Raw genomic sequence first — 25483 nt, forward strand, 5'->3', positions numbered from 1 at the left:
TATTATTTTTTTCCTCTTCTCCTTTTATTTCTATCCTTATTGTAAATAGAGGGGATTTAACGTAACTATAATTTTAGTCTACAGTGGATATTAGGCGATACAGGCGAATAAATATCTTAAATCGGGGATGTTTTTTTAAAAAGTTTCGTGTTGGATTAAAAAATCTAGCCCGTTGGGTTCGTATATCTTTCAAAGGTGAAAAGACGAGAGGCAATATTTTCTTTATCTAATTACTTCGTATTTAAATAAGGGGACAACAGTGGAAGTGCATCTTCAATATGCGTCAGCCATGATCATGTAGCTAATTTAACTCAAATGAGAGTTTCATTTGAATAATTGATTGCACTTGTAACGGCGGTCAAGTTACTACTCGTTTACAGTTTTAAATGTCTCTCGCCATCTGTCGGCTTCCCTCGACATTTTTTTCATTTTTTTCCAAAAATCGGATTGTTTATTTTGTTGTTGCAGGATGTCATCAATTTCAACTGTCGATCTCTGGTGGCTTCCGTTCCGTTTTTCGCTAACGCAGATCCAGCCTTCGTCTCCGACGTTGTTACCAAACTCATTTACGAGGTCTTCCAACCAGGTTGGCCACATCTTGTTCTAGATCTTACTATACGATCACACTTGAATTTCAAACACTTTTCCTTTTTAAGGTGATATCATCATCAAGGAGGGCACCATCGGAACGAAAATGTACTTTATCCAAGAGGGAATTGTGGACATTGTGATGGGCAACGGCGATGTGGCCACATCTCTCAGCGACGGGTCCTATTTCGGCGAAATCTGCCTGTTGACAAACGCCCGACGAGTGGCCAGTGTTCGGGCCGAGACATACTGCAACCTCTTTTCCTTGTCGGTGGAACACTTCAACGCCGTCCTGGACCAATATCCACTCATGAGAAGAACGTTGGAAAGCGTGGCAGCCGAAAGGTCTTTCTTTTTATACTGGGTGTGGTATATCGTTTGGACACACATTTCAACTCGTCGTTTTCTCTCTTTTTTTTTTAGATTGAATAAAATTGGTAAAAACCCGACCATGGTATCCAACCGGGAGGACTTGCAAAGTGACTGCAAAACGGTCAACGCCATCGTCAGCGGCATGTCGGCGGGTGGCCATTCGGGGCCGGGGAGCACGGAGGAATTCGGCGGTCAGCACTTGGGTCACCGAAGACGTTCGTCCACCGGGAGGATACATCACTACTTGTACCAGCACTCGCCCACCATGTCTCCACCGTACAGCCTTCCTCGCCCTCGCTCGGAGAACAATTTCGCCCTGGCGGCGGCGGCGGCTTCCATGGCGGCTGCCGCTTTCGGCGTCCCGTCCGGCAGCGCTCCAGTAGAGCAGCAGAGATTCGACCTCAAATCCGATGTTAAAAACATGTCCAATCACTGACTCTCTAGTCCATTTCTTATTATATAAAACGTTTTGTCAATGATTTCATCCCCCCCCCCCCCAAGTTTGTTTTTTTGTTGGTCTTAATTGACGTCGTCGAATTGTTCTGCGTGAGAACGGCGAATGCCATTATTTCGATACCTATGTATTAAAGAAAGGCGTGTTTAAAGCAGCCTCCCTTGCAAAAAAAAAACCCGAAGACTATTTAGCAATAATCCGTGTGGTAGTGCTCAAAGGGCAGATTTTAGTTAGGTGCAAATTAAGCAAAACAAAACAAAACAAAAAAAAAAAACTCGAGCATTTACTAATTGCACAAATCGCGCACGGTGGTTGCAGTTCACGACATGCTATCCTCCTTAATTCTGTCCCTCCACTGTACACTCAAATTGTTATTTGCTTATATTCCTCATTTACCAGTCACTTGTAAAGCGCCTCAGGTCGGCATCTCGATAAGTTAAGGACACTGAAAACAAGTCTGATCTTCATAAAAAAAAAACAAAAAAAAAAACATAATTTTTAAACTCCAACAGTTTTTCAAGACTTTTTTTTACCCCCTTCAGCGTATCGCTCTTATTAGCTTTTACTACATTCTTTTTTAAAATTATTATTTTCGAGGAAACCGTTGTAAAGTAGAATATTACATAGACCTAGTCGGCTAATATAATCACTGTTATGAGGGATTACTTGTTGCTGCCACTTGTACGGATTCTTTTTTAGTAAGAGAAATTAAAGAGATGGAGAGACCGCGAAGCGCGCACATAATGATTTAATCTCGAAATTTGTTGGTCAATGACGATTTGTTTCCAAATCACTCTTAAGGTTTTTTATTGTTTTGTATTTTTCAAAATGTGTTGAGTTGAAAGTTTCGCTGTGTTGTTGAGAGTGAAAGTTCCTGTTATCGAGAGTTTACTAGTTAACGACTGGGGAAGCCAATATGCATTACTGTAGGCGGCCTGATTCACACTAATGCACATTAGACATTATAAGTAGCATTTACGAACGAGTTGAATATTACTATACATAAATCCGCATTTTCGCCGGTGGAAGTAACACTCCTTATTATCTCGTACGAGTCGACTGTCTGAGTGGTTGTTTTGAACTTGTAAGGCTTGCAAGTGCATGCCAGGTTGTGTCGTAATAAGACGAATAATAACAATACAATTCATACTCTTGCGTCTTATTAGTTAAATTAATCCCTACACCTATATTGATTAAATCGTGGTTAATAATTTCATGTCCACGACGACAAAGAACTGGAAAGGTACTGTATTTTAAATCGTCTCGGTACAAACACGCATTAGCGTCAATGTTATATACGAGAAATAAACATACAATTAGGAGTTTTCTCAGGAATACATACTCAACTGTTCTTACGTTCAAAAATGCTTCATTCGGAATCGAAATGTATGTCAGTACAGTCAAGTACTTCACATTCAGCGATTTCACTTTGGATGGGCTGCTGCTCCATTATTGTTTCATTGTCTGATTTCATTAGCGGTTCAGTTGCTGTTGGTTGGGCGTCTTGTTGACTCTTTTGAATCTCCAGCTCGACTCGCGTTGGCAATTCAGGTAAAGTATTTGGCGCTAGAAAGTCCAAATAACCATTGATTGAATTTAACTTGATTGAACTGACTTTTATGGTTTGCTTAAAAAAGATGAAATTCTTAGTTGTAAATATTTTTAATTTGGCAAAGGTTAGAATATAAATATAAAAACGTAGTTGAACAAAAAAGAAGAGACGAAAAACTTCGCTTCCGCAAAGTTATCCTGCGAAATTAAGCAACGTTTCACTACCTGTAAGAATATGAATCATGATTACCTGGAAGTGATTTCTTTAATTTGTCTGCTTGTGTTTGCCGTCTTTTAGCTCGTAAAGTTCGTTTGTGTTGTTCTCTTGCTTTGGTCTCTTCGCTGAATATTTCACGAATTTTTTCCATCGGGATTTCTTCGTGATTGCGCAACAAGAAGAGGAAGACACCACCGGGAGTCCTTCTCCGAGATCCATCCTATTAATGTAAAGAGATTTTAATTTAAGTATATTCAAACTAAGAGAATGTATATAAACTTACCGCGATCAAGATACCTCCGTCATTTTCAGTTTCTTGCGTTTCGTAGAACAGTTTGATTGTTATTTCCTTGCCCAATATTTCAACTACACGGAGAATCAAATCCATCTTTTCTTCGTGAAGCTTTAGAGCTATATCCTGGGCCACTTCCATGACAGTAGATTTTTCAGTAACAGATAGCTCTTCAACACGCCTGAGTCTTGCTTTAACTTTGGATTTGGGGACAGTACTTTGGGGTTCTTTATCTCTCTGATCCATTTTCCTTTTTCGAGAATTCAACAGTGTTTGGGTTTGCTGAAGGCTCTGCTCAAAGTCTTCATCAACTGCCTTTTCTACTTTCACAGGAGCTCCACCTCCATATTTTTCATCTAAATCAGCAATCTTCTTCCGGATCCTTTGTTCAGTTTTTTCATCAATGTCTTCTTCTTCCAGGCGATTTTTCATGCACAGTACATAGTTATAAGATTCAACATCCCTAGACCTATCAAGGTAATTCTTGCTGTGATGCACATTAATGTCTTTAATGTCTTGTTCAAACTGATCCTCAAACACTACTGTACTCCAAACATTGTGCTTGCCAACTGGTTGGGCAGGTTTTAATGCTTTGGTTTCTGCTTTTCTTCGTCTTTTTGCTGGCCTCTGTAGTTGCTCATCACTGCTGCTTTCATCACTACTACTGCTTGACTCGCTCGATTCATCAGTATCTTCTGCAACTTGCTTGAAGGGTTGGTGTGCAGTAGTGAATGATGTAGGTCTTTCTAAAGCAGTATATGGCTCAATCTAATAAAATGAGATGAAGACACAGAGAAAACCAGAGAAGGGATGGATCGTTACAACCAATTTAACATTTAGCAGTAACCGTATCTTACATCACTATCGTCAGAAATTTCTCCGTCTTCAGTTTCATCTATATGTTGCATTATAAAACGCTATCCAACAAATTTTTACTTCTTTCAAAAAAGGATCCTGGAATTGAAACCAACTCAAGTGTTTATCAGCCGCTGGAAAATTCAGCAGTGAAGAGATATTGAAATTCAATTCACAACACAAGAAACGGTAGAGAGTCTAGACAGTGTTCAATGTTTTCTCGACGACAGAGACACCTAGTATCGGACGGATAGAACTAATAAGCGCGCGATCTAAATAAATAAAATGCCACAGTTAAATAAAAATAATATTTGCATTTGCAGTAGGCTAGTCCAATTAAATGACTCAATATTTCAGTTTTAAAGAAATATTATAAAGATATACAAGACGTATATGAATTTTTTAAAATAAATAAGTAAATAACAGACAACCAAAGGAGAAAGGACGTTGCAACAAAGAATAGACTGAGGCGGCGCTTTGCAGCTTGTTTGACTTGCAAGCAAAATCATTTCTCCTAAAAAAATTGTAACACAGAATCAGATCAAATGGCATTTGATTAGTTTCCTATTGGAAATAAGAAAAGACTTCAATATTAAAACAGCTTATATAATAGATATTTTGTAAAGTCCATGGTACTATTAAGTGCAAGAGAATGCGCTTCTTTTTTCAGATGAAATACAACGACAATTCGGGTATTTCAATGGGGAAAGCGAATGACCCGAAGTCAATATGCTAAAATCAAAACTACGCCAAGCTAGTCACCAGACTTTTCTGTCACGAAACAAATCAGATTTTAAAAAATAAGTCGTGTTACAAGTCAAACTAGTCTTGCATCAAATTGGACGGTACCAACGCAAGGATTACACCCGCCCACTCGAGTACGAAAAGCTGTTAGAAGGAATTCCTTTTGTCGGTGCCAGCTGTAAGACTAAGAAGACGTATTCCGAAATAAAACGAAATTTAAAGCACATTAAATTTATTTTAATTAATTTAACGATGCCTTTTCTTCGGTTTTACAAACACCTGATGTTTTCACAATTCACATCGTAGGAGATGGAGATCGTTCTGCGAGATGAAATTGAAAACCTATCTAGCTGCAAGGCATATCACATTTTGAACAGTTGATATTTTGTATCAGTTCAAGACTTTTTCCCCTTTTGTTGCAAGAACAATTTTGTGTGTTTCAACTTTCAAGCTTCATCTGAAAAAGGTAAATTTAAAATTTCTATTTAGTAAATTATAGGCCTAGTTTGGTAATGATTGTTTGCTAGTAATGACACACTAATAATACTTAATGGTATTTTTTGGTATATGAGACAAAGCAAGAACCTATAAAATTTCCCTAGGATTTTTTGTGCACACTTGATTTAATTTGTGGCCAGCAAAGAAGCATTAATTTGACGGTCTGACCAACAGTTTAAACAACTAACATGCAAAACAACCAAATGATGTTGAAATCATTTCAGCTTTGACATATAAAATATGTTTTTAAATTCTTCTCATGTTTCATTTATTTGACATAAGAAAAATGACTTTTGACTACTTATCATTCCACAAACATTATTTTGTTGATGTGAGTATTGAGAATTGAGATTGAGAGTAGAATAACATCTTCGGCATGGATTTAACTCTGACCTATTTAATTCAGTTTTCTAAAAAAAGAAATAAACGATTTACTTGAATAAACATCAAACACAGGAATTTGGTCAAGGACAATATGAAAAAAGCAAGCAGACGATCTAAACATTTCTTTATCAAATTTTGGTACGTCAACAGTATGTGCCAAATCGTTCAAGTAAAGTTTAACAAATCTAAATAAGAAATTTCAATAACGATTGATTAAAATGTAGTACTATGTATTTAAGTTTAATCATTCTTTGATAATGTTGAAATGATTTGAATTTTCAAGATACAAAAGAAAGAAGACGAGCTAACGGGTCGTGTACGGTGTCGCAACAGCGCATAACAGTAACGGATTTTACTTATACCGCTGACGTCAGCGTTAAGGCATACGTTAAACACATAGTGCTTGAGATTTGTTGAGGGAGTATACCACTGAGTAGTGAGTACCACCGAGCTTCGATTCATAGTGGATTGCGCGATCAAGTAGTAATAGTAATCTTTGTGGCTATTAATTTATTTGAAAACAGGTGAGTGAAAAGTGCTCCATTTTCATGTTCGAAATTTTGGGTTGGCTCAGCAACTGGCGAATTGAGGCCATCTGATGAACGCCAACCCTTTTTGTCACTTCACTTTTACGGGCTTCAAAAATCAGTTCGACAGTTCGCCTTATACGTATTTAGTTGCCTAGTAGGCTAGCACATTCATCTTAAGTTGCTTTCTCCAGTTTCTTGCAGAAGTTGTTCTTTGAAACCTACTACGTCAAATCAAAGTTAACAGGTGCCAGTGCATTAAAAAGATCTGTCAATTTATTTCCAGATCCAAAATGTTTGTGTGGGATTGGTTTACTGGAGTCCTGGGAATGCTGGGTAAGATTTGTTCTAAGCTTGGTTTATTTATCGAAATATTTATGTTTATTTTTTACAGGATTATGGAAGAAGTCTGGGAAATTGCTTTTCCTCGGACTTGATAATGCAGGAAAAACAACTCTTTTACACATGCTAAAGGATGATAGGATGGCTCAACACGTACCTACTCTTCATCCTAGTGAGTTTTAATTTATCGATTTAGTATTAAAAATCTTAACTCAATTTTGTATTGATAACAGCATCCGAAGAATTGTCTATTGGAAACATGAGGTTCACAACATTTGATTTGGGTGGCCATACTCAAGGTATGAACTGAAAGTTTTCATGATTAAATAAATGTTGTAATGGTGAAAACATGTTTTTTTTTAATAGCTCGGAGGGTCTGGAAAGATTATTTCCCTGCTGTGGATGCTATTGTATTTCTTGTTGATGCCTTTGACACTCAGCGCTTTCCAGAGAGTAAAACCGAGTTGTGTTCACTCTTAGCTGACGAACAGTTAGGACATTGCCCTATCCTCATTCTCGGCAATAAGATTGATAGGTCTGGCGCTGCTTCTGAAGATCAGTTGCGTTCTTATTTCGAATTACATAATACAACGGGAAAGGTACAGTCTTTAGTTTTACTACTAATTTTTGCCCTAAATTTAACGATCCTTCCGGAATTTTGTTATAGGGGAAAACTCCACGATCAGAGCTTTCTTCGCGGCCGTTGGAATTGTTTATGTGCTCAGTTCTGAAACGTCAAGGCTACGGGGAAGGTTTCCGCTGGTTAGCCCAGTATATTGACTAAAAGAAATTTGTGTTTTTTTTTTTTTTTTTATATTTCAAAAGGGCTGTACTCCTTAGGGATTCTGTATTTGTCAAATAAAATAAATGAAGCGGCCGCATTTAAATTAGGACCAATTTTTTGGGGTTGCTCGTTGATTCGGATATTCTCAATTAATCGCGTAAATTAGCATTTACAAAATAGAAACTGATAAACTCCATTACCACTAGAATAAGATTTTCTGTTTTCAGATATCCAACAGATATAGTATCTGCTTGTTTTTTTTTTCATGGCGAGTGCTAGTAGATATTTCTAGCAGTTAATATTCAATGTTTTGTTTGAACTAATTCATATCAATGTTCTTTTATTTTTCTCTTCCGTTTATTTGAAGCAGACGGCAAGTAGATAAGATATTATCAATTTGGTCCAATAAGTTTCTCTATTTCAAGTTGGCTGTATATTAAATTGAATACATGGTATCTAATTAAATTAAGTTAATATGACGGGATCAATTAGAATGATGAGTCAAGTAAATAGAATGAGAAGCAAGGTCTTGCAGCACAGTAAGCTGATCAGGAATGACCTATTATTTAATAAGACCCCACTCATCACTGTTTGACAATAAGAAAGTTTGTTTTTGAAATCTAGCAATTGCTGATGAACACAATCTATTGGTATTTTATAATACAACGACCATGTTTCATAAATAGCGCATTGGTCTCAAGTAGCATCACAGTGTCCTAGTTTCTGTTTCGAGAAGTCGTAAGCTTTCGTCTTCCTACTTCGCTGCTTTTTTCATTGATTATCTGCAGTGTTTGTGCTGTACTCTCAGCTAACACGTACTAAGCAAGGAGCGATGCGCTCTCAGGGAACACGTAATACTCAAGAATCGAGTGATAGAATTAGACCGATTTCCCCCAGTAGTCGCAGTACCGGATCTCACTGGTCGAAATGCAAAATTACCAAAATTAATTTCGAATGATGTTCTTATAAGCGTACGTAACTTTAAATTTTAGGTCCACAAGAACATTTTAGCTGCAAGAAGTCCGGTGTTGGCTGCGATGTTTGCCCATCCAACCGTAGAAAATTTGACTAATAGTTTTGAAATTCAAGACGTTGAGCCGAACGTATTCAAAGTGATTCTCCGTTTCATCTAGGCCACTGGACGTTTGTCTTCATCAGCAATGGAAAATTTGGCTGCTCCACTGATGGCCACTGTGGATAAATATCTCCTGGATCAACTGAAAAAAACAATGTGGAAATCATTTGATCCATCGAATGTCCGCCGTGAAATGTCTCGATTTATTAGTACTCGCCACACACCATCCGGCGGAGCATCTGTAAACGAATGCAGTCGACTTTTTCCGGCGCTTTTCATCCCAAATCATGGCAACGGACGGCTGGAAAAAAGCGAAAGAATTTAAAATTCCGCTTGCTTATTATCTTAATGGAAATTGCGTTACTAGCTGCTTTTAATAACTGTGCCATTGCCTCGTCTCAAGAGAAAAAAATACAAGTGAAAGACGATTTAAGAGATATGGATAAATTCAAAATCAATAAAAAAAAAATGTACAAAAGGTGATCGTTGTCATCGTTTGGTTCCCCATAAAAATTAACTATGAAAAAGTAAATTTTGCAAATAATTTTTAAAGGGAGAAAACCTTTAAATAATTATTCTACGAATTTTGCATCCGCGATTTTGTTATTGATACGCTTTACTTTTTTAAAACAAACAGAAACGTAAAACAGGTTTAGTCTGCTATATTTCATGTGTGTGAGAACAATAGTTATTTACATTAAGTCTTTCGCTACTATTAAAACGAGAAAAATGTACAGAGAGGAAAGAAAAAGTTTGAGACTTGTCGACTTCTGATTGGGCCACATGTCGAACTAACGTGTCCCGCCCGCGGCATTGAGCAGGTATGCTAGTTTTACCTTGCTACCCCGATCCAAACGCTGAGAGAAAAATGAAGAAAACCCGACTGGTTTCTCTGTTGGCCTTGGCAGTGTAAATTTGTCGTTTGTCGGCGTCGAACCCTCAAGGAAATTGGTGAAGATTCCTTTGGTTTCCTCCAGCCGATACTTTGTGATTTGATTTGTTCGCCTGCTAAAGAAACGAGAATGACAACAATGTTACACAGAAAATTCTGGGCTGTATTTTGTCTGTTATTTTCACTCACTTGCATCACTTCGGCTACCGAAAAAGCAGAATTCATCCCAAATGATGGCGGTAAGTTTTTCACTATAACTTTTGAAAAATGTTTGACGGCGCTGTGGTGGGAATTTAATAACAATTGAAGCTGTCAAACTTGAGAAAGTGCAATGTCCTGTACTACCCCCTTTATTGGAACGAAGACGGAAAAAAGTTGAAAAAGAAAGTCAAGGTCCAATGGAAAGCAATAATAAAAAGCGCATTGTTATTCCACCGGCTGTTGTTTTTCGTTTCTATTTTTCCTGAACCGATTTATTTAAAAAACAAAACAAAAGAAAACATTCACTGTGTACATTACTGTGAAGCTTCCGTGAAAAATAATCCAGTTTTATTATTTGATTACGTTGAACAGATGTGGAAGTGGTGGACGGCCGAGGAGGAAACTACAAATTTATCGAAGAAGATGAAGTTATTATTCTAACAAGAGAAAACTTTCATTATTTCATCATGTCGAGACCAGCAGTCCTCGTCGAATTCTATGCCCCTTGGTAATTACCATTTTTAAAAATTAATTTTGAAATTGGAAAATAAACAATTCTGTATCAAAAGGTGCGGACATTGCAAAGACTTGGCTCCAGAATATTCCAAAGCTGCAGAAACGCTCAAGAAAGAAAATATTCCGCTAGCCAAAGTTGACGCAACAAAAGAAGGCGAATTGGCAGTAGAATTTATGATTACTGGTAAAAAGAAATCATTCATAATTATTTATTAATATTCACGAATAAATTTTACCTTAAATTAGGTTACCCAAGCTTAATTTTATTCCGTGATGGTAAGAAAACGGACCAGTATCAAGGAGAACGCAACGCATTCGGTATAGAATTTCAACAATAGACGAGTGTTATTTTTTCACTGATTAAAATTACACACATTTATAGGTATCATCGATTACATGAGGGAGAAAACTGATCCTAACTGGAAACCCCCATTGCCTCCGGTCATCGAACTCACATCAGAAAATTTTGCGAAAACTATCAACGAAGCCAAACTGATCCTTGTACAGTTTTATGCTCCCTATTGCAGTCACTGCAAGCAGGTATTTAAAAAAAAAATTAAATTTTACTCAAACAATAAGCTAATAAATGAATGAAAAATTATCAGATGCAACCTGAATATGAAGCGGCTGCCAGGTCGCTGTCAGAGTACGGCATTCCGTTGGCCAAAGTCGACGGAACCGCCGAGAAGGCGTTGGCGGACAGTTTCCAGATCACCGGATATCCGCAAATGCGTGTCTTCCGCAAAGGACGCGTTTTCGAATACAAAGGGCCGAGGGAGCACAGGGGAATCGTTGATCACATGAAGGAACTTGCCCGTCCGGCCTCGAAAATCGTCAGCTCGTTGGGAGAACTAAAGAGCGCGATGGATCGCACTGAAACGACTGTCGTGGGTTTCTTCTCATCCAAGTCTACATTGTACGAGGAATTTATGGCAGCTGCGGAAGAAATGAGAGGTTATTACAATGAACTATAACATGATGATAACAGATTGATTTTATAATTCGTATTCATAAAACAGGAATTTTGACTTGTCTCCACACATTTGAGAAAGAAATTTGGACCCACTACAAAGTCATTCCCGATACGATCGTCGTTTACCAACCAGAAGTTTTCCAGTCTGAATACGAGAAATCTTCTCACGAATTCCTTCAACTTAAAGCCGTAGGCAATGCAAATGATATTGTCAATTTCGTCAAGGAGAAGAGCGTCCCGCTTGTGGGCCAGCGAACCAAACGGAACGAGGCGTTCAAATACTCTACAAAGCCGTTGATTGTCGTCTACTTCGATGTCAACTTCGATCACCAGTACGTCAAAGACACGCAATTCATCCGCAAGAAAGTTCTGGAGGTGGCCAAGATATTCCAGAAGAGCAACGCGAAATTCGCCATCAGCAACGAAGACGAGTACCTCGAGGAACTACGGGGGCTCAATTTGGCTGACGTCAACGAGGATATCAAAGTGGCGGCGTTCGACGGCCAGAAGTTTAGGATGGAGCCCATGGACGAATTTGATCCGGAAGAGGTGAAGGAATTCATCGATTTGCTATCGAGTGGAAAAGGCACTCCGTACTACAAATCGCAACCAGTGCCCAAGGTGCAAGAAGGCCCAGTTCTGACTGTCGTCGCCAATTCGTTTGCCAAAGAGATTCTCCAGTCTAAGAAAGACGTTCTGATTGAATTTTACGCTCCGTGGTGCGGTCACTGCAAGGCCCTGGAACCGGAATACAAGAAACTCGCCAAAAAGATGAAGAAATCCAACCCCAATTTGATCTTGGCCAAGATGGACGCGACAGCCAACGATGTCCATCCCATTTTCGGTCAAATCAAAGGCTACCCTTCGCTTTTCTTCTTGCCCGTCGCTCACAAACAATCGCCAGTTCCGTACACGGGCGGCGAATTCACGTACAAAGCGCTCAAGGCTTTCATCGATCAGCAGGCCAGTGTCATTCTGACAGACGAAGAGCGAATGGGTTTGCCCAGCTCAAACTCGGAGGATTCACCGACAGAATCTCCTGAAAAACACAAAACCGACGAGCTGTAGTGTTTGCTACAGCTAATTTTACACGTTGTTGCGTTTCTATTGAAGTTTGCTATTGTTTCTATCGCCCTGTTGTGTGCCTTGTGTTATTTGATTTAACTATTTAAAAGTATATGTGTTCAATTGTTTATCGGGCTTGACGGAAAGCCAAATAAAAAATCAAAATGAACAGCTAAATGAATCGAGCTGCGCTTGCGAATTTTTCTTTTCTTTAAAGTTCGTTCTTTGCTAGCATGAAAAAGTAAATAGAAAATGCTACGTTCGTGAATCGACTTAAGGCTTTTTCACTTGGCACAGCAGCGTTTTAAAAAGCATTCTTCCGCTTAAGTGCATAGACGGTGTTTTTTGGGTAACTAAATCCGTAAAAATACAACTACACCCTTGTTCGCATTGGCAAGCCGGATTAATAGTGGGGTTTTCCAGAGCGATAAAATTCCCTCTCATTCGATAAATCGATTTATGTTAAAGAATGGGCGAGACAAGAAATAATCAAATAATCACGTCAACATATTTAGACGTAGTGTTTGCTAGCGGTCGGATTTGGCTAAAAGCAGCGAGTTCAGCGAGGGGGGGACTAGTATAACGAGAAAACATGGCAGCTGAATATCGATCCTTATAACTGTAGGTCCTTATTATTATCCATCTTTCTACGTTGGATCGAATCCAATAAGGGACGACGCCATTGATAAGAAAGACTACGCTAGCGTGACAAAAAAATGAAACCAATTGATTTGTTTCTTCGTTTTTCCATTGTTCCCGATGTGAACTTTTAAGGGCGCACCACCACACAGAAGAATTTGGTGTCGATGATTATATCTATAAATTTGTCATCACTTCACAAAAGGATGAGTAGAAGAGAATAATAAACGACAGTCTTTTGGAGAGGACGCTAAATTTTAAAAAGAAATCAATAGAATGGCGTGTGGGTCACCATTAAAGACCATCATTCGATCATCGACTTTTCCGTGCCAATCAATACTTTACAATACGTACAGAGAGCTTGTTCCAACTGAATTTTAGTCACGTGGATCAATGCGCTGAGCTCAAAGGGTTGGGTGACTTTGTATCTTCCGGGAAAAAAAAAGATGAAAGCCACAGCCACAAGCAAGCGCGAGGGCTATATAAGATGTCGTCATCTTGTACTTTCTTCATGGGCTTTGATGACCAAAAAAAAGGGAAAATCTTGCATCGGATAAAGCTGGCATTGCAGAATTGAATCGAAGAAGAGTACCGTGCAAGATAAAGTCAAACTCGGATGTAGAATCCCGATAATCTCTGTATGTTATTTGAATTTCAATATAGATTTTTCACCTTCTGGGAAACCCGAACAGTGTGAGCCAGTATATATATGCAATTCCTCATCCTTTCCAATCTTATTATGAATTTTTTTGGCCATATGATTTGTTCGAAACCCCCCCAAAAAGGAAAAAAAAAGGAAAAGTTCTTCCCGCATGCGCATCTCGTCTGCCAAGAACCTGACAGAAGGAAGAGAATGGATGACACGATCTGTTACAGTATAATTCCAAATCAGTTGCCGCCAGTTGCCAAGTTGAAAGTCGTCGACTTAGTCTATTGCTGCTCGAAATTGAAGACGCTAATAAACAAGGTAAGACAAAATTATCCTGTGCTTTCGAATTCGTTCGAGTTGTCTGAGAATAATGTAATTACTATTTATCGTGCTACTGAAAAACTGGCAAAATTCTTAAACTGCCCAGCTTCGTGGCGTATTGATTACCTCAACGTGTAGTGCAGGCGACCGGTGGGAACTATGGTTTCGTTTATTCCCATAAAGTGCAAAATGTTCTGTTATCAAGTCTAAAATGTGTGCTGGCTTTTAATTGGTTAAACAAAAAAAACAGGAATCTGTTTCTTGACTTTTTGATTTTCTTATAAGCCTAATAATAGTGACTACTTTAAATAAAATATCAATTTTCTTTGTCATTAGAGCCTACTGAATTGAACTCGCCTCTTTTGGCTCATTTTGATCCCTGTATACACAACAGAATAATGGGCTCGTACTCTTCATGCGCAGTAGTGCGTGATATTTTTCGCTAAATTGTTTCATTGGACTGCGTGACTCTAAAGGAAAATGGCTAAAGGAGTGGGATTAATTCCCCGATAGTTTGAGTTCTTGTCCTCAGTAGAAAAAAAAATTAAAGAATAATACCAATCGAGAGAAATAATAACTAAGAAAGCTGACAAGTTACCGGAAGAAATCTTCCAAGCAGAACAAATGAATTAATCAATAGTACGATGTGGTTTGAAACATTGTGACTACTTGAATTTCTGGGAAAACGTCCAAGTTGAAAATCATTAACTTTTCGTCTAGATCGCAACTCTTTTCCTGTACTTTGTTAACGAATTGTTGGCATAAAATGGGAGTTTAATTAAATCTGGTTTATGCGGGTGATTTGTACATTTTAAATCTCTGTCGGTTTGTGTACCATTAACGTGTGGTGAGCAACTGAAGCTGCATATGGTTATAAATGTAGGCGTGGAACAGTAAGCGAGTTCACCGCTGTATTGATTTGGTCCAATGGGCGCATTTCTCACTTGTTCCCCCTCTCTCTCGTCTCTCTCGTAGAGTTTGGCTGAAAAGATCTGCGCAGATTCCAGTTGACCTGTGACGGAGCAGCCGCAGTCGAAGTATACCAAAGTATAACGCTTTAGCAATAAGAGGAACACGCTGTATACCCTTGAGGAAACCGAGGTAGTCGGAAAGGCTTCTGAAGATTTATAATATTCCGTGTTGTTTAACTCGAGTGTGGCAACGGGAAAACCCGCAAAGAAACAGCCCAGCAATCATGGCCGCCGAACAGCAATTGAAAGATAAAAAGAAGAATCGATTCCGCGAACGCTTTCTACTGACACAGGCAGCATCACTGGACGAAGTGGTGACTCCATCGGCAGGTATATTGGACCTATACTTAAACACTTAACAAGCTGGAAGAAACGTTAACAAAATGTGACCGGACCTCAGGATCGACGGAAGGTGACGATCCGTCTCGCACCGCGGCTTCTACTAGCTTGTCGAATTGTAGCCGAATGCGGAGAATGCTCTTCCGGCGTACGAGAAGTGAGACGGAAGGTGGAGCGCGTAATCCGCGCGTTAGTAAAGCAGATTCTATCGCAAACTCAACTCCGGAACAGGGTCATCCGCGCTTGAATTTCACACCTCAATCAGCTGTTTTGGAAGAGGGATCCACTGCGTCGACGGTGGTCACGCGACTCCAGTCCTTGATGCCCCGATCACCACCACCTCCATACGACGGCAATGCTGAGGTCAGAAAATGTGGCAAGAAATGTGCGATTACGTTATAAAATCAAATAAATGTTTGTGTATTTTAGAGCGAATCGGTACGTTCGGGGAGTATATGTCCACCCACTTATGATGAAGCAATGGCGCAGAATGGACCCAACGACCAGAACGATTCGAATCTTTCAACAATGGTTACTGCCATGCCGATTGGATACTGCAACTGTCGTGAATGTCAAGTATTAAGACCCTTGAAAGAGCTGAGCAAACAATCGTGAAATAAAACTGAGCTGCTAATATTATTTACGGGCCTATAGGCTAGATACTTCAACGCCGAAGATGAGGAACAAGAGGACAATTGTGGCGATGCAGTTTTTCCCATGGAGACTCATGTGCTGATGCAAGAAGGTCCTTGGATTTTTCTACAATCTTAAAATTTAATTTGTTTTTTAAAAGTTTTTCTCGTTCGATAGTCCTTGCTGACGGAATGGCTTTTTGCAGCCTCATGTGATATGGCGAATTTCACATGAAGATATGAGGAAAACACGCAAGACCAATGGAACAGCAGATTTCCTGACGCGGCAAAATCCATAGACAAGAAAACTAATATATAAGCCGAGAGTAAAAACTCAAAGCCATAATTCTTTATTTCCCCCCACCCCAGAATAATATATAAATCCAGCTACATTTATAAAAAAATAACTCGTATGATTTTAGAACGTAAAGCATAACTTGGACCGTCTAGATGATAACAGAAAAAATCTTTTTGCTTACATACCCTAAAAAGTGTTTGTTAAAGCCAAAGATCTTATTTCGAAAGTCGGGGTGAGAGGAAAAAAAAACAGCATTTTACCTGATTTTCTTTTATTTATACATTGAACACAAAAGGCAATTATTAGTAATAAATGAAAGACTGAAAAGACGTTGAGAGTTTCACAAATTACATACTGTTCAATTATTTATAGTATTACTTCTAATGAATCCATAATAAATATACAACTTGTTACGACTGGTAGATACAAAACAGAAATTGGGTAATAGGAACACGTTTGCTATTCCATTAATTTTGCATAGGAATGTCTGTGAACGGCTGATAAATCTTGTGCAAAGACATTAACTTTTCGAAGGCATCCGAGTATAAAGTATAGTCATTGTTATTTTCTTCTCCTAACTGATCTAGATCCGAGCATATTGAAAAAACAATTGAGTTGACCTCAGTGACAACCTCGTCCAGTTCTCCGGATGTTGTGGTAAGTAAAGGTGACGTTTGGGCAGCAACGGGTATTCGAGGCGATCCCAATTCAGGTGGCAATTCTTCGTCCATGTCTTCACTTAATGCTGTATCTTCCGTTCCGGTAGGCACAATAGGCATTGGCGACTGAAGTTGGCTGACTGCTGAGTAAAAATAATCGGGAGCCTGACTCTTGAAAACCGGGCTATCAAAACTGCTAATTTCCATCGAATCGGAAGTGATGTCGTCGGTCATTTCAGCTGCTTTTATGGTGGCCAGGTAGCTGTGAAATTTGTCAATGATCGACAAACCCGGTTTTTGTGTGTTGGTTCTTATAATACGCTCAACCAAGCCTGGTTGTAGAAAATCGAGGCATTTAGCCAGTTCTGACGCTGAACTGTGGTTGCTATAAGGCACAGTGAAAATGAGCTCATCATCTTTGAATTTCGTAGACTTGTACAGCAATCCGGATGCTGTTAATTTGATGGCAATTGTCGGTATCTCAGAATTCTTCTTCTTCAAATCAAATTGGGAAATCTGATTTAATTTTTCAAACCAAAGCAGGCTGTCAGCTTGATCTGTGGTGAAAATTTCCTCGCAAGGTAAACCTAACAAACGGTAGCACTTCAAGATAGTTTCTGGAACATACACTTTCTCCTTTAGATCATAAACAAAACAAATGGTATTCAGTTAGAATAGTTTAGTAATGATATAACTACGAAAATGATTCGCAATTTACCTTCCTTTCTAAAGAAGCCTGTAACAACACATCCTCTTTACCAATGGTCTGACATCCGAATATGATTCGATGGTACGGATGATTTCTGTTGGACAAAATTAATAAAATACGGTTCAGAAAATTTTACTTCAGAAAATTGAATACTAACTTCATGATCTTTAAAACATCTAGCGTACACTGTTCTCTCGTAGGAAACTCATTGCCGATATACTCAAAGGTGTTGTCAATGTATAACACATTTAGATCCTGTTAACAAAATTAGAATAAAATCCAAACAGTTTTAGCTTAGTTAAGTAGCAGTTTATACTTTGCTTTCTGACAGATTTTTTAAAACAGGATCGTTAATCATGGATTCACACCATCGAAAATCTCCGGTGTAAAGTACACGGCCAAAACTTCCTGTGCAAGTAAACATCAAGAGAATTTTAATTCAGATATTAGAATATTATGTAAAAAAATATATATATTTGATTTTACCTTCAAATAGATACATCACTGATCCTTTTATGTGATTAGCATCTATGGGAGTGACTGAAACAAATCTGCTACCATTTTCATCACTTTTTCCATACTCAGGTGGTAAACTCATTTTGTAACTAACACCAATTTCCAATGGTTTGATCAATTCAGGGTTAACTTTGAGCATAGAGATTGCTAGGTCACGATTCAAACTTGATGTGTAAATGGTTTCTGTCCAAGTACTTGTTAGACCTTTCGTATGATCAGTATGCAAATGTGTGAGAAAGTACAGGTATGTCTAGTGGGATAAAAATATTTTCTGTAAAAAAAAATAATTTTTAATTTTTAAAATTTTCCTATATGTACCTTGAATAAACCATTACTTGGAGGTAATTTCCAGAAATCAACTGCAATAGGTAAACCATTAAGCAGTTTACCATTTGTCATTTTAGTTTTAAACAAGGCTGTTTTTTGCTGAAAATAAGGTGTTTGGTTTGTGAATAGTAGATTTTGTTAATACTGCTTGAACAAAACAATAATCATTTAAAAAAATATTACTGTTCGTGAATCAGAGTGTATGTTTGAACTGAGAGAAATGAGTTAAAGTCATAAGGACAAAAATGGGAACTCGGTTCAAAAATGAAAACACAAAAAAGCTACTGTCATATGTCACGAAATATGTGCTGCTCTAGATTCTAAATAAGTTTACCTGTTCTTTCTTCTTGGCGCCACAGCGGGTGTGTTAGGAAATAAGGGATTTGCTCGTTTTTTTTTTCGAAGTAGGCTACAACTCTTCAAAAAACACAAGCAGATCCAAAAAATCAAAAATCAAACTTTTGATAGGATTATATATCCCTACACTTTTGGATTTTTGGTTGAAAATATAAAAAAGAGGACCTTGCTAACGCAGGGCCGCAGGGGAGCTGACAATTCGTTTGGCTTTACCTATCACTTGAAACACACCGCTAGATGGAGAAAGGACTATTACACGTCACTTCAACCGGCAGACAGCAGCCTCTAAAGTAACGTCACATTTGTGTGTAATAAGGGTTGTTTTTTCCCCTCTTCAAATTCATGATTTGTTGAATAGTTAGATTTGACAAGTTTCTATAGAAGACGTAAATTTAGATCGGATTGAAATTTATTTCGTTGCAACGGTATTTAACAAAACTTAAAAAATGCTGGGATCGATGCTAGAAGAGTTCCAGCGGATGAACAAACGTCAAGTATAAAGTGATAACTTCCTATCTTTATGTGTTCTAATGTGCATTACTTGTTTCTGTAGTTTTTCTATCAGGTGCTGAGTTTTGGTATGATTGTTTCTTCAGCTCTTATGATCTGGAAAGGTTTAATGGTAGTTACTGGTAGTGAAAGTCCAATTGTTGTGGTTCTGAGGTGATATCATTCTTAACTTCTAACCAAATTGATAACCTTTGCAATATTTAATTTATATAGTGGTTCAATGGAGCCTGCATTCCATAGAGGAGATTTGTTATTTTTAACCAATCCTACAGATGAACCCATCAGAGTTGGTGAAATTGTTGTATTTAAAATTGAAGGAAGAGACATCCCCATAGTCCACCGAGTCCTCAAAGTCCATGAAAAGTAAGTTTTATCTTTATCATTAGTTGATTTGTTCAAATAATTACATCTGTTATTTAAGGGGGAATGGTACCACCAAGTTTCTCACAAAAGGTGACAACAACCGTGTTGATGACAGAGGACTCTATGCCCCAGGTCAGCTCTGGTTAACTCCTCGTGATGTAGTTGGTAGAGCTAAAGGTTTCCTACCATATGTTGGAATGGTTACAATTATGATGAATGAATATCCCAAACTTAAGGTACAAGCAGCTGGCAGATATATGATTGTATTTCTCTGGACTAACTTTTTATATTTTCATTTAGTATGCTGTCCTTGCCTGCCTCGGTCTTTATGTGCTGATTCACAGAGAATAATTTAATATGTTCTCACTTTTTCGTGGTATAAATAAAGCTCATGTCAACAACACAATTAGCAGACTCCAAGTTATTTTTATTCAAGAAATCATTTTAAGTGAACACATTGATAGATAAAATTATCAATTTTGCTTTGTGGTGTTCTTCCTCTTGGCAGCAATTTGAGTTAGCATATAGTTTCCACTAACAAATGCAGGTAAAGCAAGAACTGCAAGCCACTTGAGCGTCTGGAACATATTGAGGTATAACCAGAAGGAAACGAACAGGACGAAAATACCTAATAGAAAAAAAAAAAAAAAAAAAAACAGTTAGTTGAATCCGCTTTTGCAAATCTATACGATGTATTACCTCCAATGCTCAAATGGAACCCAAGAGCGCTAAGCGAAAATGATAGGGAAGAGAAGTTGATTCCCAGACGCGAAACCTAATATAAAAACTATTTAGTAGAAAATTAAAACATACATATATGCTTTTTTTACCATAACAATGAAAATAACGAAAGGAAGAATCACTAGTAGAGTGAAAGTGTTGGAAACGATGCCAGGAGGACGCTTCTCTGGTTCACGGAACATGTGCTATTTAAAAAATAACTGATATTTTTCAAATTTCAGATTAAGTTATTGCAGAAGTTTTACCTTAATTTCAGGTTTAACGCGGTACATTTCAGAAGCCTTGGATGTTTTGGGCAGTCCTGCACTTGGAGCAGCAAAAGAAAGTTGAAGTTCGGCAACTTGCCAAACAGTTGGATTTTCAATGACGGCATCACCAACGATCAAATCCATGGAATATTGACCAGAGAGGTACAGAAAATCCTTAGCTTTAGTGGCCAGATCCAGATCAAATTTATATGCATCATTGACGTCGGGCTCAGCAACAAAGAAAATTTCTTGTTGGGATTCGCGATGAGTCAGTCGAATAAAAGCTTGATGGACAGTTACTAATTCCTTTGTTAGAGTGTCCCGTAACAGGAACTTAAGAATCAGTTTTTGATGCGAGTCAGCTTCGATGCTGCCGTCGAGTTTCTGTGGATATGTAATTTTCTTAAGCTTGGCCGCTGTTGATTGGTCAGAGTCAGCTGTTCCAATTTCTGTTTCCTCGATAGCGATCTTGGTCAAAACTTTGACTTCTACCAAAGCTCCAACATTTCCAACCAAACGAGACTCATCAGTTGCCGAGGCACTGAGGGCTACCTTATAAACTCCTTTGCCGGGATTGCTTGACATCAAGTCCAACTCGAACATACTGGAAAAAGAAAATGAAAATGAAGCGGATTGCTGCTCAAATAAAATAAAAAAATAATTCTTACCCATCCTTTGGAGTCAGTTGCTTCTGCGACAGAACAACAGCGTCATCAATAGTACGAGTCGCTGAATCTGCGACAACGTTCAGCGATCCCAAACTCTTGCCTAGAATATTGCTAACTCTCACTTGAAATTTGGGTTCACTCTTGGAAACAGCAGCCTTGCTAGCCAGAGTGATGGCAACAGGAATGTGGAAAGCATTATCAGACAACACAGAAGTGACTTCCAAAAGGTAGTAAATCCCCTTGACAGTCTGAACAGATTTACGGCTAACAAAGTATTCAGCAAACTTGTTAGCTTGTTCTTTACTAATCAAAGGAGCTTGGCCTACTGTATTAGCTAGCTTATAAGCACCACTAATAACTAGAGCTGTAACACTAAGACCACCTTCAAACTGCAACATCTTCCCATCCACCTAAAAATGTTTCAAAAAAGGTATTTTTAAACTTCAGCATTTTACTTGTATTAATAGGCATATTTACCTGATCAGCTTGCACAACAGCATCTTCAATCCTGCCAAATATAGATGAAACATCACCATCTAAAATAGAAGCAATCTGGAATGCTTGTCCCAAATTTGAAATACTGTCATCCTTCTTCAGTGCAGCATTAAGTGCTTTCAAAACTTTAGGAGCATCAAGTGAGACACCAAATGAAGAAAGGGCTCCTGTTGCAAAAAAGAGCTCTGACACTCCACTGGAAGCAGTTATGGCTGCTTCTAGTTTCTCTTTTTGTGTTGTAGATAGCTGAGCAGAACAGCTCAAAACGGAAGAGGCTTTTCCTATATGAAACAGAGTTTCAGTGTTTTGGGACTCAAGTTTAGCACTGAGTTTCTGGCAAAGGCCATCTTTGTTTGGGATGTCTGAATCTAAAAGTGCCAGGCCTCGAATAGCGTAATCGAGTGGAGCTGCATCTTCACTATTCAAGCCAGAAAGCAGAATATCCTTCAATCTGGACTGATCATTAGTATTCAGGAAGGAAGTAATTCCCAATGACGAGGCACAAAGCAGCAAAATATTGAATGCGATCACTAAAGAGACAAATAAAAAATGTTGATGGGTTAATGAAATTACTAAAACCATTAAATAAAAATCGTGTAGTTTATGATTTCGTTTACCTATAACTCGCATTTTTTGGTTGATGATAGTAATGCCGGCAGACCGGTGTAAGATCTTGACAGCAAAGTGACAACTTTACAAGAGTTTTCGCCCAATAGTAAGCAGCCACCTATATTAGTCATAGCAAAATCTAAATAAAACTGTTGATTTTGGCTAAATATTATTTTTCTAGAAAATACAATTATTGAACTGGTTTAAATAATAAATCCATTAAATAAAAGTTTACGGATTTTTTTTTTATTTAGTTTTGATTTGACTGAAATACGTCATTTTGAATTTGAATTGAATTTGAATGTTGGAAAAATTACATTTTCAGTGTAGGCCTACAAAGTACGATGAAATTAGGGTCTAGGAAAATATTGAAAACTCGGTAAAATACCTTTCAAAATTGACCATAAATTAATGATTCGTTAAATAGACATAATAACTCGTTATTAAAGGAGAAAAGGGGAGATTTTGGGTGTTGAAATGTATGAATGGTACTGATTGTGATTGTGGGTTTTCCGTTTTCCCAATTCCCTTAACCTCATGCTTAAGTTAGTTCAAGAATATCGAGGGAACTAAGATTATTTAAAATTATTTAAACGAGGTCCATTTATTTAATTATAAATATACTAAACAAATATATGCAAATTTGGTGAACATTGTTAACTAAAAGATTGACCATTACCATGCATTTTTTAAATATGATCACTTGAACAAGATTGTACTGTTTTAACAATTGATACAAAATATCTACTTGAATAGTTTACAACCACAAAACTATCCTGACCCTTCAACATTTAGCAACTTACGACCTACTTTTGCACATGCCACTGCCAGCCCTCAGTGTCCCCAAACTATATTTGATATCTGATACCGTTATATTTTTTCTCGTCCTTAATTGTTTCAAGCTTTTCACTTATAAAAAACCACTCAGTTCAAAATTAACACTCGATTGTTTGATCCATGTCTATTTACTGTGAAGGGTCTTTGTGAGTGCACAATACGATTACGTTATGCAAATTCTTCGAAACATCAATTCAGACAATAGCAAGCAAGATTGAAAGCACGATTTAATTTAGTTAAGAGCCTTAAGTTCAACATCGAAAACAAGAGTGCTGTGGGGAGGAATTTGTGGAGGAGCACCTCCAGCACCGTAGGCCAATGAAGCTGGAATGGTCAACTTCCTCTTTCCTCCAACTTTCATTCCGGCAACACCTAGATCCCATCCTTTAATTACACGTCCTTGTCCAAGCTTGAATTTGAATCCAGGGCCTTTATTAGTCTGGTCAAACTGCTTTCCATTTTTCGCTAGTTTTCCACAGTAGTAGACAGCCACCTATAAAGTTAGAAAACTTTCTTAGCACTCTATTTACTGACGGTAATGATTTTTCGTACCATATCTCCCTTCTTGGATTCCGGACCGCTTCCAACTTTCAAGTCTTCAACGACAAGACCGCCTGGCAATGTCTGTTTCGCTGGTGATTTGGGGGCCTCTGCTTTTGTTTTTTTATCTGTAAACGCAACATAATTGTTTGTTATTCCTCTTATAAAACAGAAAACTGAAACAAAAAAAAGTTGATTTTTGTTGGTATTGTATTGGACTGAGTGATATTGAAATGGGCATCATGTACAATTCAGTCTCATAAAAAAAAGTTACTTCTTTTGAAAACCATTAGCTTTTTGTTTCTGTTTCTTATTTTTATTTTGCTGTTGTTGTTGCTGAGGTTTACCGGCTGCTGGAGGGGCACCTTCTTTCTTCACTTGAGGCTGTTGAGCAGGAGCAGCTCCTGCTGGTTTAGGTGACTGCTGCTGTTTCAGGGCCTACAAATACATTGGATATTTAGTCGATACCACAAGATAGACCCAAATGTATACTCATACCTTCTTTTCCTTCTTCTTTTGGGCTTTGGATAGTTGTTTAGGGGAGGGCTGCTTGGGTTCCTCTTCTTCCTCTGCTTCGTCTTCATCATCATCATCTTCCTGTTCAATTTCTACCTTGGCCTTCTTTTGGGCTTTGCCATCTTCTTAAACACAAATAAATTGTTAGAACGAGTAAAATTTTCAAATTTTAACTCGACATACTGGACTTCTCAGGTTGGGCCCTCTTTACAGCTTTGGCTACAAGAGATGCACGAAGATCCTTAATATCCATTTCCTCGTCCACATCTTCATCCTCTTCCTCATCGTCATCTTCTTCTTCCTCCTCCATCATGTCTCCCAAAGTCATTTCATCATCGTCATCATCACCCAGCAGATATCTAAATACATACAATGATTACTATGCGCAGAAAACTTTCCGAATGAACTTTTACCCTGAGAGATGGATTGATGCTTGACCATGAGAAAAGAGTGAGATGCTATCTCCAGCCTGGAAGTTCAAATCTAAGCATTCTTGCTTGTTGCTTTTGTTGAGGTGACACAGAATGTACTCCTGTTGTCCCTCGTAGTCCAGCAGAAGGGTAATGTCTTCATCTGAAGCAAAACACTTGTTAGACAGGGCAAAATCCACATCGTAAAATAAAAAATTTACACACACCATTTGCAGAACTTAAATCAAGAGTGGCTTTAGAAATGTGGAAAGAACTATCAACAGTTTGCGAATACTTCTTGCCAGGCTCGATGATCAGACCTAGAAATGCAAAGTAGACTCGTGTTAAGAAGACCACGTGTTACCATCGTGTCGAAATTACTTTTTCCGACACTTAACGGTCAATGTCTTAAAATTTAACAGTGATCAGCATTCGGCACATTATACATACTAACATTAAAGAACAAGACAAGTTACTTACCCCAGAACATTTTTGATGAATTACAAAGTCAAACGTTTAGAAAAATTATGGAAGGGCGATCCTAGTCCTGACGTGGCTGGGAGAAGAATGATACACGAGGTAAGTTGGTGATTTTGAAATGGTTTCTCTTTTCGTCGTCCGTTCTGTTAAGGGAGGGGAATCAAGCATGACCGTTAGGGGCAGCACTGACAGGAAGGAAATGGGGTTAGGCAACCCACAAATCAAATGGGCGTTTCACTGCGCAAAGTACGCAGTAATAAGAGGACCATTATCGAATTTTTACTTGAAAAATAATATTTTGAAATATTTAATGGTGTTA

At 38.2% G+C, this 25483-nt stretch overlaps 9 protein-coding genes across 15 annotated transcripts in view; 5 read left to right on the top strand and 4 right to left on the bottom strand.

Annotated features, from left to right (window-relative positions):
• LOC124190467 (potassium/sodium hyperpolarization-activated cyclic nucleotide-gated channel 2-like) overlaps positions 1-2571 on the top strand; it is a 39033-nt gene extending 36462 nt beyond the window's left edge. For both annotated transcript variants that reach the window (XM_046583117.1, XM_046583118.1), the window contains 3 exons: positions 469-586; positions 657-933; positions 1012-2571. In XM_046583117.1, coding sequence (XP_046439073.1) covers positions 469-586; positions 657-933; positions 1012-1396 — 780 coding nt within the window. In that variant the 3' untranslated portion in view covers positions 1397-2571. The remainder of the gene's footprint in view (positions 1-468; positions 587-656; positions 934-1011) is intronic.
• Positions 2572-2647: 76 nt separating this feature from the next.
• LOC124190469 (phosphorylated adapter RNA export protein-like) lies at positions 2648-4562 on the bottom strand. The gene is made up of 4 exons (XM_046583120.1): positions 4332-4562; positions 3466-4242; positions 3216-3402; positions 2648-2980 (listed from the first exon to the last, which is right to left on the bottom strand). Exons 1-4 carry the CDS (start codon positions 4380-4382, stop codon positions 2784-2786), a joined length of 1212 nt encoding a protein of 403 aa, XP_046439076.1. The 5' UTR covers positions 4383-4562; the 3' UTR covers positions 2648-2783.
• A 1752-nt stretch (positions 4563-6314) lies between these two features.
• LOC124190470 (GTP-binding protein SAR1-like) lies at positions 6315-7711 on the top strand. 2 transcript variants are annotated; one of them, XM_046583121.1, is made up of 6 exons: positions 6315-6479; positions 6769-6818; positions 6877-6996; positions 7058-7123; positions 7191-7423; positions 7492-7711. In XM_046583121.1, the coding sequence occupies exons 2-6, from the start codon at positions 6776-6778 to the stop codon at positions 7606-7608; spliced, it is 579 nt and encodes a 192-aa protein (XP_046439077.1). In that variant the 5' UTR covers positions 6315-6479; positions 6769-6775; the 3' UTR covers positions 7609-7711. The 2 variants fall into 2 exon arrangements, with proteins under 2 accessions (XP_046439077.1, XP_046439078.1); XM_046583122.1 differs by having other exon boundaries at positions 6321-6479; positions 6677-6818.
• A 1832-nt stretch (positions 7712-9543) lies between these two features.
• Positions 9544-12507, top strand: LOC124190468 (probable protein disulfide-isomerase A4). The gene is made up of 7 exons (XM_046583119.1): positions 9544-9814; positions 10149-10284; positions 10346-10476; positions 10539-10610; positions 10675-10832; positions 10898-11246; positions 11312-12507. Exons 1-7 carry the CDS (start codon positions 9706-9708, stop codon positions 12331-12333), a joined length of 1977 nt encoding a protein of 658 aa, XP_046439075.1. The 5' UTR covers positions 9544-9705; the 3' UTR covers positions 12334-12507.
• Positions 12508-13830: 1323 nt separating this feature from the next.
• Positions 13831-16509, top strand: LOC124190475. Its single transcript, XM_046583132.1, has 6 exons — positions 13831-13936; positions 14915-15240; positions 15311-15612; positions 15679-15825; positions 15904-15994; positions 16060-16509. Exons 2-6 carry the CDS (start codon positions 15135-15137, stop codon positions 16095-16097), a joined length of 684 nt encoding a protein of 227 aa, XP_046439088.1. The 5' UTR covers positions 13831-13936; positions 14915-15134; the 3' UTR covers positions 16098-16509.
• LOC124190472 (5' exonuclease Apollo-like) lies at positions 16434-18716 on the bottom strand. Of its 2 annotated transcripts, XM_046583124.1 has the most exons (7): positions 18574-18716; positions 18382-18489; positions 18034-18313; positions 17864-17955; positions 17705-17802; positions 17557-17641; positions 16434-17474 (listed from the first exon to the last, which is right to left on the bottom strand). In XM_046583124.1, exons 2-7 carry the CDS (start codon positions 18460-18462, stop codon positions 16647-16649), a joined length of 1464 nt encoding a protein of 487 aa, XP_046439080.1. In that variant the 5' UTR covers positions 18463-18489; positions 18574-18716; the 3' UTR covers positions 16434-16646. The 2 variants fall into 2 exon arrangements, with proteins under 2 accessions (XP_046439080.1, XP_046439082.1); XM_046583126.1 differs by having other exon boundaries at positions 18382-18691.
• A 261-nt stretch (positions 18717-18977) lies between these two features.
• LOC124190476 (signal peptidase complex catalytic subunit SEC11A-like) lies at positions 18978-20026 on the top strand. The gene is made up of 5 exons (XM_046583133.1): positions 18978-19241; positions 19301-19410; positions 19471-19620; positions 19679-19856; positions 19921-20026. Exons 1-5 carry the CDS (start codon positions 19194-19196, stop codon positions 19969-19971), a joined length of 537 nt encoding a protein of 178 aa, XP_046439089.1. The 5' UTR covers positions 18978-19193; the 3' UTR covers positions 19972-20026.
• Positions 20027-22529, bottom strand: LOC124190471 (dolichyl-diphosphooligosaccharide--protein glycosyltransferase subunit 2-like). The gene is made up of 7 exons (XM_046583123.1): positions 22390-22529; positions 21755-22302; positions 21278-21687; positions 20607-21213; positions 20451-20546; positions 20320-20395; positions 20027-20248 (listed from the first exon to the last, which is right to left on the bottom strand). The coding sequence occupies exons 1-7, from the start codon at positions 22400-22402 to the stop codon at positions 20094-20096; spliced, it is 1905 nt and encodes a 634-aa protein (XP_046439079.1). The 5' UTR covers positions 22403-22529; the 3' UTR covers positions 20027-20093.
• A 798-nt stretch (positions 22530-23327) lies between these two features.
• On the bottom strand, positions 23328-25307 carry LOC124190474 (46 kDa FK506-binding nuclear protein-like). Of its 4 annotated transcripts, none has more exons than XM_046583131.1 (9): positions 25165-25307; positions 24912-25004; positions 24688-24847; positions 24458-24633; positions 24377-24396; positions 24257-24268; positions 24106-24196; positions 23771-23886; positions 23328-23711 (listed from the first exon to the last, which is right to left on the bottom strand). In XM_046583131.1, exons 1-9 carry the CDS (start codon positions 25172-25174, stop codon positions 23451-23453), a joined length of 939 nt encoding a protein of 312 aa, XP_046439087.1. In that variant the 5' UTR covers positions 25175-25307; the 3' UTR covers positions 23328-23450. The 4 variants fall into 4 exon arrangements, with proteins under 4 accessions (XP_046439087.1, XP_046439086.1, XP_046439085.1 ...); XM_046583130.1 differs by having other exon boundaries at positions 24377-24399; XM_046583129.1 differs by having other exon boundaries at positions 24257-24396.
• Between the last annotated feature and the right edge of the window lie 176 nt (positions 25308-25483).

The sequence above is a fragment of the Daphnia pulex genome, chromosome 3 (genome assembly GCF_021134715.1).
Source record: "Daphnia pulex isolate KAP4 chromosome 3, ASM2113471v1".
Taxonomy (NCBI): domain Eukaryota; kingdom Metazoa; phylum Arthropoda; class Branchiopoda; order Diplostraca; family Daphniidae; genus Daphnia; species Daphnia pulex.

What these genes read in the sequence shown, in the direction of transcription:
- LOC124190468 (XM_046583119.1), top strand. Translation starts at nt 9,706, where the DNA reads ATGACAACAATGTTACACAGAAAATTCTGGGCTGTATTTTGTCTGTTA. An exon ending in AGGAGAACGCAACGCATTCG is followed by an intron (nt 10,611 to 10,674) that starts GTATAGAATTTC and finishes ACACATTTATAG; the next exon opens with GTATCATCGATTACATGAGG. An exon ending in ATTGCAGTCACTGCAAGCAG is followed by an intron (nt 10,833 to 10,897) that starts GTATTTAAAAAA and finishes AAAAATTATCAG; the next exon opens with ATGCAACCTGAATATGAAGC.
- LOC124190474 (XM_046583128.1), bottom strand. An exon ending in GGCCCAACCTGAGAAGTCCA is followed by an intron (nt 24,400 to 24,457) that starts GTATGTCGAGTT and finishes TTTGTGTTTAAG; the next exon opens with AAGATGGCAAAGCCCAAAAG. An exon ending in AGGTGCCCCTCCAGCAGCCG is followed by an intron (nt 23,887 to 24,105) that starts GTAAACCTCAGC and finishes TTGCGTTTACAG; the next exon opens with ATAAAAAAACAAAAGCAGAG.
- LOC124190470 (XM_046583121.1), top strand. Translation starts at nt 6,776, where the DNA reads ATGTTTGTGTGGGATTGGTTTACTGGAGTCCTGGGAATGCTGG. An exon ending in CGTACCTACTCTTCATCCTA is followed by an intron (nt 6,997 to 7,057) that starts GTGAGTTTTAAT and finishes TATTGATAACAG; the next exon opens with CATCCGAAGAATTGTCTATT. An exon ending in TTTGGGTGGCCATACTCAAG is followed by an intron (nt 7,124 to 7,190) that starts GTATGAACTGAA and finishes TTTTTTTAATAG; the next exon opens with CTCGGAGGGTCTGGAAAGAT.
- LOC124190476 (XM_046583133.1), top strand. Translation starts at nt 19,194, where the DNA reads ATGCTGGGATCGATGCTAGAAGAGTTCCAGCGGATGAACAAACGTCAA. An exon ending in AGCGGATGAACAAACGTCAA is followed by an intron (nt 19,242 to 19,300) that starts GTATAAAGTGAT and finishes TTGTTTCTGTAG; the next exon opens with TTTTTCTATCAGGTGCTGAG. An exon ending in ATGAATATCCCAAACTTAAG is followed by an intron (nt 19,857 to 19,920) that starts GTACAAGCAGCT and finishes ATTTTCATTTAG; the next exon opens with TATGCTGTCCTTGCCTGCCT.
- LOC124190475 (XM_046583132.1), top strand. Translation starts at nt 15,135, where the DNA reads ATGGCCGCCGAACAGCAATTGAAAGATAAAAAGAAGAATCGATTCCGC. An exon ending in GCAACTGTCGTGAATGTCAA is followed by an intron (nt 15,826 to 15,903) that starts GTATTAAGACCC and finishes ACGGGCCTATAG; the next exon opens with GCTAGATACTTCAACGCCGA. An exon ending in TCATGTGCTGATGCAAGAAG is followed by an intron (nt 15,995 to 16,059) that starts GTCCTTGGATTT and finishes CTCGTTCGATAG; the next exon opens with TCCTTGCTGACGGAATGGCT.
- LOC124190471 (XM_046583123.1), bottom strand. An exon ending in CTGTTGTGCAAGCTGATCAG is followed by an intron (nt 21,688 to 21,754) that starts GTAAATATGCCT and finishes AAACATTTTTAG; the next exon opens with GTGGATGGGAAGATGTTGCA. An exon ending in CAACTGACTCCAAAGGATGG is followed by an intron (nt 21,214 to 21,277) that starts GTAAGAATTATT and finishes TTCTTTTTCCAG; the next exon opens with TATGTTCGAGTTGGACTTGA.
- LOC124190472 (XM_046583124.1), bottom strand. Translation starts at nt 18,462, where the DNA reads ATGACAAATGGTAAACTGCTTAATGGTTTACCTATTGCAGTTGATTTC. An exon ending in CAAGTAATGGTTTATTCAAG is followed by an intron (nt 18,314 to 18,381) that starts GTACATATAGGA and finishes TTATCCCACTAG; the next exon opens with ACATACCTGTACTTTCTCAC. An exon ending in AGGCTTCTTTAGAAAGGAAG is followed by an intron (nt 17,475 to 17,556) that starts GTAAATTGCGAA and finishes TATGATCTAAAG; the next exon opens with GAGAAAGTGTATGTTCCAGA.
- LOC124190469 (XM_046583120.1), bottom strand. Translation starts at nt 4,382, where the DNA reads ATGCAACATATAGATGAAACTGAAGACGGAGAAATTTCTGACGATAGT. An exon ending in ACGGAGGTATCTTGATCGCG is followed by an intron (nt 3,403 to 3,465) that starts GTAAGTTTATAT and finishes TTACATTAATAG; the next exon opens with GATGGATCTCGGAGAAGGAC. An exon ending in ATTAAAGAAATCACTTCCAG is followed by an intron (nt 2,981 to 3,215) that starts GTAATCATGATT and finishes TGGACTTTCTAG; the next exon opens with CGCCAAATACTTTACCTGAA.